This window comes from Sinocyclocheilus grahami, unplaced genomic scaffold (genome assembly GCF_001515645.1).
Source record: "Sinocyclocheilus grahami isolate Dianchi unplaced genomic scaffold, SAMN03320097.WGS_v1.1 scaffold32.1, whole genome shotgun sequence".
In the NCBI taxonomy this organism is placed as follows: Eukaryota; Metazoa; Chordata; class Actinopteri; order Cypriniformes; family Cyprinidae; genus Sinocyclocheilus; species Sinocyclocheilus grahami.
The window spans coordinates 1,709,908-1,727,032 of NW_015505211.1; the positions used below are offsets into that span (position 1 = coordinate 1,709,908).

The 17,125-nt window shown below is 37.0% G+C and overlaps 1 protein-coding gene across 1 annotated transcript in view; it reads left to right on the top strand.

The window, feature by feature from the left end:
* LOC107578537 (disks large homolog 2-like) overlaps window positions 1–17,125 on the top strand; it is a 238,295-nt gene that overhangs the window by 193,904 nt on the left and 27,266 nt on the right. The window contains exons 16-17 of the mRNA XM_016264486.1: window positions 1,533–1,635; window positions 3,358–3,402. Coding sequence (XP_016119972.1) covers window positions 1,533–1,635; window positions 3,358–3,402 — 148 coding nt within the window. The remainder of the gene's footprint in view (window positions 1–1,532; window positions 1,636–3,357; window positions 3,403–17,125) is intronic.

The window sequence follows — 17,125 nt, forward strand, 5'->3', positions numbered from 1 at the left end:
ATATATATATATATATATATATATATATATATATGTGTGTGTGTGTGTTTTCATTTAGTCTTCGATTAGTAATAAGCTTACTAGCTTAACATAATGCTAAACACTTAAAAAAAAGCTCTTTTGATTAGCTAAAACAGGAAGTCACAGTGTTGTCCAGGCATTGAGGCAATCAGGCATTGAGAAAAGGTTGTAGGAACTTTTATGGAACCAAAGGAGAGTTGATATTTCGCATTTTAAGAATAGCACTTTTCAGTTTATGAGCAGCATAAGGTCTGTGGTTAACATTACTTCATTACTTGAAGATACTTTCACATTTTGTTCTGAAACATAAATTACAGTCATACACTACCATTCAAAAGTTTGGGATCAGTAAGGTGGGGTTTTTTATGATGTTACAAAAGATTTCTATTTCCAGTGGGTTTTTTTTTAACTTTCTATTAATAAAAAAATCCTGAAAAAAACATTATTCCCCAAAAAATTCGAATATTTTATATATTGCTTTATATATTACTTTATTATTGAATGTATTTTTGATCAAATAAATACAGCCTTGTTGAGCATTTATTTCAGAGACTTTCTTCAAAAACACTTTAAAAATCTTACAGACTCAAAATTTTTCAAACTGCTTTGTGCTTTAAAAATGCTTGTTGCTAACAAGCTGCTACTTAAGGACTACAATGGTTGTCAGCCATGATTAATTTATTCTACAACTGAAAGTGGGGGATTTTAAAAGAAATAATATTTGCCTGATCATGTGATCTCAACGCGGCCACATAGACTGTATAAAAACGGTCGGCCACCATAAAACAGTTTTTTTTAAGCCACTGATTTGACTGGAGTATTCTTGTAATTTTTATAGATATTTTTCACAATTACCATTCATTTAGTTATGTGCAAAACATTTTAATGGGGAAAAATTAGTGCACCTTTACAAATATTTTGACTGCAACACCTGCTTCAGGTTCATATGCCAAATGAGTTTCCTGTCCTCAGCTGGTCCCAACCTGCTTGAACATAGACTTTCAATGGCTTCATTTGGGTCATAGAACTGATGATGCACACAACTTAGCCAAACTCATATTTTGGAGGAGCACTGATTACTTTGTGGTCCAGTTGTTGCAGACTCTGGTCTACAGGGTACAGCCGCCTACTGCTCCTTTACTGTAGGCTTTTCTTGAGCCGAAGAACTGTGTATCTGGATGATAGCAGGCATTTCTTGTGCCAGATCACTCCAGGCTGAAAGATACCACATTTTCTGAGAGTCAGGCAATTTTAAATATGAATTCGTTAGCGAGCTTTGACTGTATTGCTGCCCGTTCAATGCTTACAATTTGAGCCATTAATTTAGGTAAGTTGATTAATTAGCTTTTATTATCACATGCTTTATGTATACTTGCTATGTATTTTGTTACTGATAATAAATTCTAGCCTGGTTGATTATTTAATTAATGTTTCTGGTGAGTGTTATTGATGAAACATAATTCACAGACAGATGCTATTGATGTAACAGCTTTTGTTGTGATTGATTTCAGGTTAATGGAATCGATCTGCGAGGTGCCACTCATGAACAAGCTGCAGCTGCGCTGAAAGGAGCGGGTCAGACGGTAACCATCATCGCCCAATACCGGCCCGAGGGTAAGTGTCCGTCAGCTCCTCCTGACCAAACACCGTTGCTGAAGTTCACATGATTCTTACTCACAGAGCCACTGCAGAGGTCGCCTTTAGCTGCAGGCAGGACAGAAACACAACTCACCCAGACATTTTTGGGCCAAGCCCAGCCCGGTGCGCTCATTATTCCTCCTGACTGTTACAGAATAGCGCATGTGCCCTTGGAGTGTTGAGGTGCCATGTTTGATAAGTGTCAGTTAGGAGGTTTTGCTGCTCTGGACTCCAGTGACCCATTCAGATGGGGTCGAATGCATCGCCGTAGTCTGAATGTTTTCACTGGCTTATCTTACTTAAAGATGAAGTGTGTCATTTCTTCCATGTGACAGTGCTTTCTCCTGTGCTAGTTTAATGTGCAGAGACAACTTTAAAAGTAAACCCGGTTTCATGAATTCCACAAAAATATTTTCATGGTTTCCACAAAATATTAAGCAGCACAACCATTTTCAGCTGTGATAATAAGAAATGTTTCTTGAGCACCAGATCAGCATATTAGAATGATTTCTGAAGGATCATGTGATACTGAAAATTCAGCTTTGCCGTCACAGGATCAAATAAATAAAAAATAATACAGTCGAAAACAGCAAAAACAAAAGTTATAACAGTATTTTTTCTCCCCTTAATATTACAATTTTTACTGTACTTTTGATCAAATAAATTAAGCCTTGGTGGCATAAGAGACTTATTTCAAAAACACTGAAAACTTTTTTAAATATGAGTTCCTTAATTTTTTTTAAGAGCCCCTTAAATGAGTTTCAAACACAAAACACCTACAGTACTTAAAAAAATTATGTAGACTATAATCATTTTGAAAAATGGAGAAAGATGCTTTGTAGATGCAGTTGGTGTAGATGTGGCATCTACCAGCAGGGGCCAACTGAAACATGCTAACCACCAAAACCTTGAGATGTTTGGGAGGTTTGAGATGAGAATTCCTGTTTGTCTGAAGTAGAGTGTTGCAGGGATGAGGTAATTTTGTGTGCCAGCTCTCAAGTTAGCACCACCCTGGTTCCCTCTACAAATAATTTTGAAGCCTAAATACAATTGCTAGAAGTAAAAAAGTTAGGCTATAAACAAACTACACCGCAGTCAGAAAACTTCAACATCATCATCACTAAGCTAAGTAAAGTACTTTGCCCAAGCGTGAGTAAAAGCAGACTAGTGCGTAGATTAATTTTTTTGTTTGGCGTGATGATGTTTATGTCCCTGTCTCTGACAGCCTCTGTACTCCCATTTATTGGCCTTTTTCAAGACCTTGAAAAAACTGGGTAATTTATTATATCATAAAATAAAATGTGAAAATATCTTGACCTTGTGTTAACCACAGACCTTATTTAAGACCTTTACCCTAATTCGGAAAAAACAAAAACAAAAAAAAACATTGACTTCCAGACAATGGAACTTGAAGTTTAAAAATGCTAACTGAGTTTTAGGACTAATTCCTCCAGAACTCCATATAGGTAACATGCATTATTTTTCTAATTCCAATTGTTGCTACTAGGGGTGCCAGAAATGACACACTTTACCTTTAAATTGTAATCCTATTGTCTATGATATTGGAAACGGTATATGAGGTGTGCATAGCATGAGCTGCAGGTGTGTGCTCATACAGTCTGTGATAAGGTGAGAGAGACAGGTGTGGCAGCATGATCAGGTGTGTACTGATATGTCCTCTCTTTTTTCACCCGTCAGAACTTGCCCTGTGCTCCCCACGCCGGGCCCCGCCACCAACTGCAGGTTTGTGCCATGTGATCAGCACCTGGGTCAAGAGCAGTACCACACAGACAGACTGCACAGAGCTAGACCACAACTAAAGACTCAACTGCTAGAACTGCAGATTTTACAGTTCCTTTGTTTTGCCTTCCCACGAGGCTTTGGGAATTCCAGGACAGTTGGGGCACATAGATCTGAAGTTTACTGCTCAGGTTCTGTCTAACTCTTTGCAGTCTGGCTGAGGAACGTGGTCTTATTCTTGCCCCAGTGGCGTCTCTGACCATGGGCCTCTCATTCAGGGGAAAGGAACAGAGAGAGACCTTGCTCTCCTGATAATCCTGTGTGCATCCTTTATTCCCCCTGCCTGCTGCCTCACTTGATAAACTCCTCGGCTCCTGTTGTGCTTGTTTTTGGCTCTAACCCGCTCGTCCAACACAGACAGCTGCTGTTCAGTACATACACATCCAGATATTCATCCTGGGAGATCCAAGACATTTTATAACATTTACATTTTTCCTTTTAGCAAATTTAAATATAAATGGACTTAGAAATGAGGTACATAAGCGATAATCATAAATATTAGAATATATTGAGGTTGATGAGATTATTATTATTTTTTTTTACGTTTTTGTGTCTTATGCTCACCAAGGTTGCATTAATTTTTATCAAAAAAAGCAGTAATAATGTTAAATATTATTACACTTTTTTTATTTTTTATATTTTTCCCATGATGGCATTTACATTTATGCATTTAATGTGCTTTTATCCAAAGAGATTAACAAAAGAGGAGGAACAAAGCAACATAGGAAAGCTGATTTTTTTTTAAATTATCAATGTTAAAAACAGTTGTGCTGATTAATATTTTTGTGTAAACCATGATAGATTTTTTTTAGGATTCTTTGGTGAATAGAAAATTGAAAAGAACGGCATTTGTTTGAATTATAATTTTTTTTTTTTACTTTATAAAAGTCTTTACTGTTACTTTTGATTAATTTAATGTATTCTTGCTGAATAAAATATATATATAACTTTCTGACCCCAAACTATTGAACGGTAGCGTGTATTTAATTGTTATAATCAAGCATAAGGAAGGACTGATACATAAGAATTACACAATTCAGTATGAAAGTGTATTGAGTATTATTATTTAGTATTATTATTTTACACAGTTAGCACTGTTGGAGCTTCATTTTATTTGTTATATTTAATTCTAAAATAAAATACAATATTTTATGTTGATATATTGCATTTCCTTATATTTTATCTTATATATTTGGATATATATATATAGGCTCTTATTTTTTGGTCCATTTAAGAAAAGGCTGTGCATATTTTATGATTTAAATTTGCCCACTTTTTTGTACACTATCATATAAATCAGTGTTTCTCAACTCCAGTCGTGAGGGCCCACCTCCCTGAATGTTTTAGATGTCTCACTAATTAAAACAGTTGATTCAATTCATGTGTGTTAAGTAGTGGAGACATCTAAAACATTCTGGGAGGTGTGTTCTGAGATCTGGAGTTGAAAACCACTGATAAAGATGGCCTCAAAGCTAACACACATAGACTAAAAGCCACAAAACCCTTTTTTTAGGTTATATGTTCTAAATTAAGAGTTCAGCGTCAGGGTTCGGGTCAGCAGCATTGCTTGTCTTACTGCACTGCTCACTGTCTCCATTCCTCTCCTCCTCTTCCACCTTTGACCCTCTCTCCCAAACTACCTCCTGCCCCCTGCTGAAACCAACACACCTTTACCAAAACACACACAGATCACACTCACAGAATGGCAGCATGTTAGCCCAATCGCAAACACATACTACTTTTGGTCTATAGCAGTTTTCTAAACTAATATGTTTGAACATATTAGTACAGATTCAGTCTGTTTGCCGATTAAGTTTGCAGATGCAGCTGCAGTATTTGTATTTAATGCAATAGCATTTGGACATTAAGTGTGACTTAAATTTCTAAATATTTGTTGGGACCGCTGTATATATTAGTGTATATATTATTTACCAAAACACACACAGATCACACTCACAGAATGGCAGCATGTTAGCCCAATCGCAAACACATACTACTTTTGGTCTAGCAGTTTTCTAAACTAATATGTTTGAACATATTAGTACAGATTCAGTCTGTTTGCCGATTAAGTTTGCAGATGCAGCTGCAGTATTTGTATTTAATGCAATAGCATTTGGACATTAAGTGTGACTTAAATTTCTAAATATTTGTTGGGACCACTGTATATATTAGTGTATGTATTATTAAAAATTAACACTACACATGATTGAGTGTTCTGTAACATTAAAAATAATAACCATAAGGCATATGACTGACACATGATGGTTTATTTTAGCATTCAAACATCTTTCTGATACTGTATGATCCTCTGCTGTTCCTCATCTGCTTTGAGTTGATATTATTTGACTTTAAGAGAGCAGAGGCCAGCTATAATCATACTGAAGATAAGTGTTAAGATTCCTGTCATTCTGATCACTGTAGTGGAGTCTGACCAATGATTTTCTAACCTCTGACACCCATCCAGCATATATCATTGGATGAGATCTTATATTGAGCAGTTAGATATGTGGAGGAGAGACATAGTTAAGGTGACAATCTTTGTTTGGCAGGAGCTTAGAGGGGCGTAAGTGCTCTGAGGGAATGAATTTGGCAAGTGCATAGGATTCCCCATTCATAAAAAAAGGTCTTGAAGACTGCTTTAGCAGATGGAGGAAGTGAGGATGGCAGCAAGAGACAGAGTTATCAGAGGTTTCTAGAGCAGCTCCCAATTTGACATTCTGTTTTATTCCTGAACCAGTAACTCCCAACTTTCTCTGAGCCCTCTTGCATTGTTTCCTAAATTGTGGCTGAGTTGAATGATAATGTTGAACTTCAAGCCTTTGTTATGGGTATTGTGAATCTCCAAAAATCGATTCTCTTTGCATTATCATTTAATTCTAATGGCAATTACCTCCGTTTGCAATATAGCTGTGCACCCACTATGCAAAACTGTTTAGTATAGATGTTTTGTGGGTTTTCACAATAAGTTTCAGAGGTGCTTTTACAAGTTCGCAGTAGTCAGCATTATTAGTATTTAGTCATAGAGTCGTGGTTCCAACTACACTGGTCTTTCTCTGTGGCTCAATCCAATTCCCCTGATGCTCTCGGGATCGATTCTGGGGAGGTTGAGCTCATTAAGGTGCAGGGATAAATGCAAGCTTGCACTTTCTGTAGGGGTGTTGTGGGACTGCTGAGATGGGCTTTCCAAGGGTCCTTTTCATCAGCAACTCCCGAGTCATAGCAATACGACATTCTCACTGTGTAGCTAGCAACACAAAAAATGTACAATTCCCAGAATACTGAAGATGGATTAATAGTCAACCAAAATCATAGCGAAGCTAAGTTGACATTCTTACAGTAAGTCTGTCAAATCAAAACATGAATTAGACTCATGTTTTTATTCCTCCTCAAGTATTGAGTGACTATTTTGTAAACCTTGAAGGGGTTATCTCATACATTTAGTTTTGATTTGGCGATTTTCTGTGATAATTAGGACTAACGATGGATAAAAATTGATTGCATAACATTTACTGAGAAAAGCCCCTATGTGAAGATAATCTAAATCTGAAATTGCACTTATAGAAGGAAAATCACTTATTTAGGAATTAAAGTAAAGGTTGGGGGCATGATTAAATGAGTTTGATTTTTACAACATTATTTTGTTGTTCATTACCATTTTGCAATCTCTCTCTGAATTTTAAATTAAAGTTTTTTTCTTCTCTGCCTTCAAGACTTTTATGTAAAAGTCCTTTTTTATGTTTTGCAGAGCCACATATGCTTTGAAAAAATGGTTTTATAGCTTAGTTTTAATAAAATTGAACTACAAAATAAAATAAACACTTGTAATTAAAAAAGATTTTTCATTATATGACCTCAGTTAGAAAGGTAGAGAGAAGGTTGACAGATGATTGAAGCATGGTCAGACAGCATTGGCTAGCTTGTGTACTGTCTCTGGGGAAACATGATTACATGCGATTTTAACAGAGTGCCCTCAGGTACAGCAAACACTTCCTGAACCTTGGTAATTTCACAGAAATAAGTTATACACTGAAACTCACACACAGATCCTCAGATTGACTGACAGACCATCTTCTCTTCCATGAGTGAATGAATGGATTGCTGAGATTTATTTATAGTTTTCAGCACCATTGCTACAAAAAATACTTTAATGTCTCATGGCTGTCCCTCAGTGCTAGCCTACTAAAAATCATGGAATTACTCTCAGAACACATCGCAATTTTTAGCTGCCAATTTGAAACCGAGAACAATAGGCCTTGAAAAGGTTTTTCAGAACTGACATTTTCATTTGTGTGCGTGTGTGTGTGTGTGTGTGTGTGTGTGTGTGGGTGGGTGTGTTTGTGTGGTTCTGTTAGTGTGGCTTTCTGGTAGACAGGATTGAGGCCACTAGTGGGGACATAGTGACATCACGAGTGTGCATACACTAAACTCAACAGACAGCCAATGGTCCCTTTTCACAAGACTGTGATGACGCGTTTCAACGGTCATCAGCATCGTAAATTCTCAAGTTTTTTGTATTTAAATTTTTTTTTTAAATGTATGTACATTTATAACACTGTACTTTGTATTATATTACCTTTGCATCAAATTACAAGGGTGTTTCTAATACAGCGAGTGATGGTAGAATTTGACAGCGTTCTCTCTACTGACTGCCGTTATCAATCTCTCTCTATTTTTTCCCTTTTTTTTTGAAAGTCATAAAAACACTACCATGGAGTTTTTCTTTTGCTATGTGAGCAAATGGGAATCCAAAAAAATATATTTGTGGTAGTCTCCCATTCACTGCTATAGAAGTTTACCCAACTATGACGCCTTCTGCTGCTGAGAAACCCGGAAATGTGAAAAAGGTCTATGACGGGCCAAGAACACCTGAAGGAACTCTATACATACACTCACACACTTTTAATTCGCATCTAAATGAGGACATACCATAGACTTCTGTTGTTTTATATAAACCTAATTAGAATTAAACTGCAAAGCACCCTCGGGGACATCCTCAAAGTAACATTTTGACAGAATTGGCTAACATTTGGTTATAGCTTAATAAACACACACATTATTACAAACATGGTAAACTACTATAAATTTATTTTCACTGAGAATTTTTAATAAAACTTTCCTCTTGTGATGTGTAAGTAAGCTAATAATGCTTTCTCCATAAATGTTATGTCCCTCAGATAAAACTGGTTGCGATCAAAAATCCTAATGTCTAATGTTTGTGTGTGGAGAGAGAATGCAGTCTGCAGCTAACAGGCCATTAAAGGGTTAGTTCACCCAAAAATGAAAATTATGCCATTAATTACTCACCCTCGTGCTGTTCCAAACCTGTAAGACCTTCGTTCATCTTCGAAACACAATTTAAGATATTTTTGATGAAATCTGTGGGCTCTCTGACCCTCCCATAGACAGCAAGGTAACTACCACGTTCAAGGTCCAGAAAAGTACCAAGATGATCGACAAAGTAGACCGTGTGACTGTCCATTGTCATCACGCCGGATCTGGGTCAGCGCCGCCACACGCTCGCGTCATGGTACTGTCCACAAGTGACGCTAAAGACGTTATTTTAGTTTTCTTTGTGCAAAAAAGTATTCCCGTAGCTTCGTAACTTTACAGTTGAACCACTGATGTCACACGGACTACTTTGTCGATCATCTTGGTACTTTTCTGGACCTTGAACGTGGTAGTTACCTTGCTGTCTATGGGAGGGTCAGAGAGCCCTCAGATTTCATCAAAAATATCTTAAATTGTTTTCCGAAGATGAACGAAGGTCTTATGTGTTTGGTACTTAATGTGAGTAATTAATGACATAATTTTCATTTTTGGGTGAACTAACCCTTAAATGATTTAGCTGGATAGCCAGAGCTCTATGAATGAGTATTTTACTCTAATATTGTGTGTTCCGCTGATTTATGACTAACCTCTGCACTCCTCCATCTCATTCTTTCTAATGAAGCCCAAACATCTGAAGAACTTCCACAGAGAATGAATCTTCTACACTACTATTGTTTTATTGTTCTGACAGACTGTACCACATTCATGCGAGTTTTGTGGTGTTACTAATTTAAAGAGCAACATTCAGAGAGGAATTTTTCCAGAACATGATTTATAATATTTATAACCACATTCTGGCTATTTTGTCATGGACTGTACAAAACTAATTAGCTTAACTTTCTGAGAAGTAATTTTAAGGTCACACAAGGTTATCTCTCCTCCTCTCAGGAATATTATTAATATTCCATGTCTATTAATTTCAGTGTGTGACTCGTCTTGGACATGAATTATGCATCAGATTGTGCAGCTTGTTGAGGAAAGGTGCTATTACGTTTAGAAGAAATCTGACCATTTTCACCTGGTGGGTGAGAAAAAATGAATCGCACAGACTTTGAAGGAAGAACCTGAGCCTTATATTGACCAGAATATCATAAAGACAACCACGTATGTCTTTTCAACTACTCAGAACACCCTAGCAATCACTTAGCAACACACTAACAACCACTCAGAACACCTTAGCAACCACCTAGAGCGCCCTTGCATTGTTTTGCAGGTTAAGCATAACATTTCCTTCAGAAAGTACAACAATAGTTGTCTTTGTTGTTGTTTTTGGACTTTTTTTTTTTAGAACACCCCTTTGGATTGTTTGCTAGTATATATTTATTTAATGGGCTGTGAGGTGGACATTTGCCAGGGTTTAGCCACTGCTTGGCCCTGATCCCAGATACCCTGTGGCTGAGTTTCTCTGGCTAAGCCTCTATTGGCAGATTCTCAAGAGGATACACAGTCTCTGGATTCAAACATACATGAAACATGACCATCATGCCTGGACTGTAGTTTACACACACTTGTGTTCACTTAGACCAGGCATTCATACCACTCTATTACTTTTAAAGCGCCATCACATTAACAGTTGCTCTGCAAAATTTCACATGTAAAAGCCAGTCGTTTCAATAGGAATCTGTGTAATCGACAGTTCGAAAAATTTCACCACACAGATTTCACATGTTCAAGTTGGTCATGCAAATCCGCAACACTGACCAAAAGAAAGAAGCTTGGTTTAAAAATGGCTGTGTCCAAAATTGCATACTGTCTTGAGTAGGAACATCTTTTGAAAAAGTAAATACTTTGTGATTGCTAAAAAAAATTATATATAGTATGAATTTGTGTAGTATGAATTTAATTTGGACGTACAACATTCGGCATGTTGTTATTATAACATGACCTACCAGCATCAGTTATGTTGCTTTACTGCCATTTACAAATCTTCTCCCGTGGCCTCATGGGATAGTAAAGTGTCCTTTGTATGCACAATTCATCTCTGGTAGCTTAAGTCATCCAAGTACTTTTTGCTCCTTTAGTACTGTGCATTCTTTTCACGTTTTTTTCACCTACTTTATAGCAGGGAAGTATGCGATTTTGGATGCAGCCCATTACTTCTTATTAAACAGTGCTACATACATCTCTACACTACTGACTATTGACCTTTGCACTCAAAATTGTCAACATTACAATCATCGCTCACCACTGTCTTCCTATCTCAGCGCTGCAGTCTGTAGGTACAGTAGCGTTATTTAGCTAAAAGCTCATGCACATGTGTGTGTTGACACATTACTGATGATGTTGGCTTAATTTACAGTCTCTACTTCCCTGGAAATGTCACACTGCTAGTTCTGTAACTCACACATTGTGATTGTACCTTCTGGCGCAGTGATGCTCTTTGTGCAGCTGTTGTGTTTTGAATGCACCCATTTTAACATGCATGTTTGATAATATAAGTGCTACAGTTTCTTATTTTTGTCTCTGGATGTGTGGTAATCCGTCATCCCAAACAGCCTGTAATCTTCCTTGAATTTCTGAGCTTGAATTGCAGGTCTGGGACAGGCAGAGGTAGAAAGCTTTTCATCTGTCTAGAAGGTTCCATGTGCAGCAGATCCCTGCTGCTTTTCTAGGGAAAGGTGCAATTTTTGTGAATTACAGTAGAATGCGAATAGAGTCCAGGGGCCTCATTTATCAACAGTGCGTACACACAGATGTGTGCGTAATGTAAGAACAGTTTCACGCAAAGTGTGGGATCTACCAACTTGTACTTATACGTAGAAATGTGTGTAAATATAAGCACACCTCTGAGCATGCTTACGCAGAGAATCTAGTGGTAGAATAGCAACACTACACATAAAAAGCATTTAAGAGTGTCACAGTATGTATTAAGCAATCCACATATGTCCTGTGTTTCCTTTAAATATAAAACACTCAATTTATCATTTGTCTGACTTTAAACAGACAATTTGCGTAATTGGTGTCAAACCCTATAAAAGACAGCTGTGACAAATGTTTGTCTCGGTGCAATGGCTTATCTTGCGTTATTGGAAGACTTGGCAAACAATGCGTTCTGTAGAGAACGTGTTTTCAAAGACCACGCTGAGAGTGAGAGCACAGAATGGCTTCTCAGTCGGTACTACTTTCTTTGCCATGATTTCGGTGAGGACACATACATTCACGGGATTTATAAAGGGAGGTGTTGTCACCATATATGGTTCATTGGAGGCGATTCCGAATGCAAATTACCTTGAACGTGAACTAGTATGTTACTTACGCACATGTGGGATTTATCAACAATTATTGCTTACTCATGTGCGTAAGAACTGCGTGCGCACGTTTGATAAATACAGATTTTCTTATACTTGGGCACATTCTAAATTTCATTCGTAGGACAAAATATAGAAACTTTCCTACGCATTGTTGATAGATGAGTGCCCAGGAGTTCAGAGATTTAGATTTAGCCCATATATATATATAAGGTGATCTCCTCGAAAGCAATTAGATTAAATGGAGATCAAATTGATATCTCTTTTCTCAAAAAGAGAAGGTTCTCTGAGGTTTGCTTGGGTCTCCTTCCCCCTGAAGAAAAAAAAAGGAAAGAAAAGAAATTTGCTAAAATGTAAAAGGTCTGCAATATAAAATATAATGTAAATTATGGCAAAAAAAGTTTTAATTTTTTAATTACATTTGTAAAATGTATACAGTATATGAAGAGTTTTGTTCCAAAACGCGATAAACGGCATTTAAAAAAAAATTTGAGTTTCCACCAAAATCAGTATTGTATCTGGTCGGTATTGAAAAGTAAATGTTTAATTTTACACAAAATACGTCTGTCATGTTTTCTCCCTTTTTTCCAAACTGCGACAAATGCCAGTCTCCCTTCTCTGCAGAATGCGATATATCCGCTCAACCAAACAGCGCACCATTCCACGCACTCTAGACAGTAATGGCGGTGCTTTGAATACACCCGGCATCCTAGTTTTCCCCATCTACTTTGTACTTTGTGATCAACAAACAAACTTAGGGCTGCACGAGATGCGCATGTGATTGCCATGTGCATCTCGTCAGTAATGCCGGTTCTGTGATTAATAGTAAATCTCCATCACGTACTTTCAGATGGAGTGGCATTTAATACACAGAGCCGTAGATCACTGCAATATCGCGTTCATAATCGCAGATGAGTCGCATTCATTTTTATTTATGCCATTAATGTTTTTGTTAATACAGCGTATAGCACTAGTCAACTAAATGAATGTAACATGGCAAAGATGAATGCACTTTTGGAAGTTGAATGTAAGGGAAATGTCATTTTGGAATTTCTGTGGTTTAATGTGATATTGTTGTTCATGTATGTTCATGATGAAATTTTCTTTTATTGCTGTAATTAATTTATAGCATTAACAAGATGACCCGTTGAATTCATTTTGGGAGCGATGACTGATTGAATGTATTTTTAGTCCAGTGCCTGCATACAAGTTTAGTATTGACCAAGTTCAGAGGCTGTCATACGTGGATCAACTTATGACCAACTTATGACTCAGGGTGCGAATTACGGGGGGGTTTGGGGGGGTCTGACCTACTTTAAAAATTGTAACATGGGATGGGGCCCTGGGTGTGGTTTGAAAATAAATACTTATAAAACAAATAACTCTGGTGTTACATTTCTTTATGTAACTATTGGTTTTACACAACACTTATGGACGGTGCCTCCCTTTTATGTAGTAATTTCACGTTTAATTCCAAATATCCCATTAAAATGGGATCTTTTAATTAACTGTTGTAAACTCAAACACAACAAATGTGAATGGGAGAAATTATATACAATTTACTTAAGTAAACTTGAAATTAAAAGTATTCAGTATAGACAATTAAATATGAAACTAAAATAAAAGCAAATAGTTAAACAATATACACTATAAAAAGCAGTTTCAATATAAACCCTCTGTTCAACTGACACCAAGATAAATGAAATTGAAAATCAGTAGAAGATCTATGACATTAAATTAAGTGGGCCAACACACATACATCTGTCTCTTGTTCACTCAGTCTTAAACAAAATAAATTGTTGCAGGCCTGGGACGTGGATTGAGAGTGTGGTGGCCAAAAACAAAAACGGTCCTCTACACTTTACAAGCAACACAAAATGTGTTTAACTGCACGTACTTTATAGTACTCACGACCTGAGAGGCTGTATCTAGTCCAGTGACCACGAACAACAGGCACAATTGTACAGGGCGGCAAGTTCAGCAAATACGGGATCCAGTGAAGAGTATTCAGCGTCACAACTCGTCAAAGAAAACTTCTTTTTCCATGGATCAGGAGATTTTCCCAGTCAATAAACAAATGGCTAAAGAAACAACTGTCTGTTTCCTTTAAACAAGTAGATAAGCATCCCAAAAGAGCACAACGATTTGTCATCCATATTACTGGGTGTACTTTATCATATTTGTAGAGAACTAACGTGGATTGCAAGTTCCTTTAACTTTCTCCTTACAAGCTGCAATTGCTGCGCACATCTCCTAAGCCCCGCCCACTCAGGAACAGTAAACACTGAAAATAACCCAATCAGAGACCAGTAAAATGAAGATGAGCAGGTTTCTAGTGCAAACAAGTGAGGGTGTATGAACCCATGTAAATTTTAGTACCTTAAAACTTAAAACCTTTTGCAGTCTGTATTTCTATATGCATATGAATAAAATCCCATCTGGGCTACATACACCAAGCAAGATTGTGGCTGAACTTGGCAACCAGTGATCACTGTGCATTTTCACTGTATGGAAAAGATCAACTTTTTGCTATAATGCATTTTGTGTTCCACAGTTTGTGAGTACGGTTAATAAACTGAGGGGACGGATTGCAAAACCGTCGCCACGGATTGTTTTTTTTCTCCTACAGGTGACTTCCCGGGCTCCGTAGTTAGCAGTTAATAATCAATTGATTTCTCAAGTCACATGTGCTTACTTCACAAGCCTGCTGCTTATGTGCATAAATTCCCTTCATATGCTGGTGGAATTCGCAAGTTTTGAAGGACAGTTAAAGCTGAAATATTTGCTGGATTTGTGGCTTGTTTACCTTTAAGCGAGCTAATACGCTGCAGATTGAAAACACAAAGCTGACATCAAGAGAGAAAATCCAGCATGGCTTTTGATCTGGACTACTTTAGGGGGAGGAGGGACTCTAAGACACTCAACCCCTGCCCACTCTAGAGTCCCAGCCAATGAGAGCAGGTCTGGAGAAGAGAGTGTGTGTGTGTGAGAGAGAGAGAGCGGAGAGGAGGTGGTAGAGTGGCAGTCTTTGCTTGTGTGTAGGGAGCGGTCAGTCTCTCACGCTGCTGCAGTCTGCGAGCATCCTCAAGAGTGAGAATCTCTTTTTATTCTCTCTTTCATTCATACATTCTTTCATTTTTCCTTTATTCCATCCTGTCTACCAGTCCCCTCACCTTTTTTAGCTTCTCTGCTGTTGCTGATTCGTTTCTGTTCAAGTGAGAGTGTATTTGCAAGCACACGTGTGTGTATGTGAGTGTGTATTGCATGTTTAGGGGGGTCTGTAGCATTCAATTTGATTTATTTATGTTATACTTTAGAAAAGTGAAATTTATGTTGGAACTGTGCATGATATTGTTATTTTGGTATTGTGTTTCCTTAAGTGACAACTTCCCTCTTGAATAGTTCTCAATGCATTAACTTTTTTTCAATCTTTATTTAGAAAAGAATGTCAAATATTTCTAATGATGTTCCCAAAAAACATCTCCTGAAGGTTTGTGTGCTCAGCAGTCTTTTTTTCATTTGAGTGGATTTGTTCGGGATGAGTGCATCCCTCACTGCAGGATTGTTTTGGGTTCTCTACTTTATCCTCTGTCTGAGCTTTGCACCTCTCTGAGACTTTTTAATCTGTTTCTCTTTCTTTCTTTCTATCTATCTATCTGTCTATCTTTCTTTCTTTTTCTCTGGAGAAGAAACATCTCTTTGTTTCGTTTTTATTCTTTGCGGTTTCTCTGTCTTTTCAAATAACATTGAGGCCATTAGAGAAAGAGGTAGAGCTTAGTTTCCAGAGGTGGGAGTGATTTGTATAACGCCTGCATATTTCATTGGGAGGAAATGCAGATATATTTTGTGAGTCAGGTCTTTTTTTATGCTTTTACTGCACATCTCTAATTGTATTGTCATCATAATTGTGCTCTTCCTCTCTCAGCCTGCAGTCTAATGACAAAATTGACTTGTCATTTGACCTTTGAGTTCCTGCAAGGACAGACGGGGCTCTCAATCAGCCTTATTGCATGTAGACCCTTTGATGACCCTCATCAGAAGCTGCTCAAACCATCTAGTTGATGAGTTGTTTAGTTATTTGCATAAGGTATTTTTAGACCAATTAAATGTGTTAAAACAAAATGAAAGAAACTGAATAAAAAAGCTACCAGAAAAGGATCCAAATCAGCTGTAACATGTTACTCAGGTGTGGTAGGTGCTCTGTTGGGGCTGCTGTGCTGGTTTGGGTGGTCTAATGGTGTTCAGGCTGGGCTTTGGGGCATTGCTGAGTGCTCAGGTTTAGCACACGGTGTGTGTGTTCATTGGTCAGCATCCACAGCAGATGTAGTTCTCTGCTGAAACAGGGCTGAGGTGTGCAGCACCCTCAACAAACTGCCAAGCCATGCACTAGATTACATGCTGAAAGAGCATGAATCCTGTTTTAGGAGGGCAAATCTGTTTTTTTTATCATCCTGAAAAATACACTACAATGTTACACTACAATACACAAAAGAAAGCCAATAAAACAAATATTATTGGACTATGTTTTACAGGAAAATACTATTTTGGTCTTTGTACTTTAAAATTTGATGTTTAATTCTCTGTTATTTGCAGTTTCTTTGTAATTAATTGTGAAATTTCTGGGTGAAAATAGTTTCTACACCAATTCTTTTTTAGTGGGGTTAGTAAGGTTTTTTTAATGCTTTAAAAAGTCTGTTATGCTCATGGGAATCAAGAATATAGTAAAAATACAAATATTGTGAGACATTATTACAATTTTAAATAACTTTTATATTTTAATATATTTTAAAATGTAATTTATTCCTGTGATGGAAATGAATTTTCAGCAGCCATTATTCCATTCAGAAATCATTCTATTAAGCTGATTTGGTGTTCAAGAACCATATTATTATTATTATTATTAATTTAGAAAACATTTGGACAGTTCTGTTTTTGCAGAGGTTTTATGAATCAGATGTAGTTAAAACTATCATCATATTTTTTTTTAAGTATACGGGATGTTATTATAGCTGTGAAATGGGATCTTTGTTTTACTTTTTGTTTTTGTTTTTATACATTTAGAATTTTTTTTTTTTTTTTTGGGGAGTATG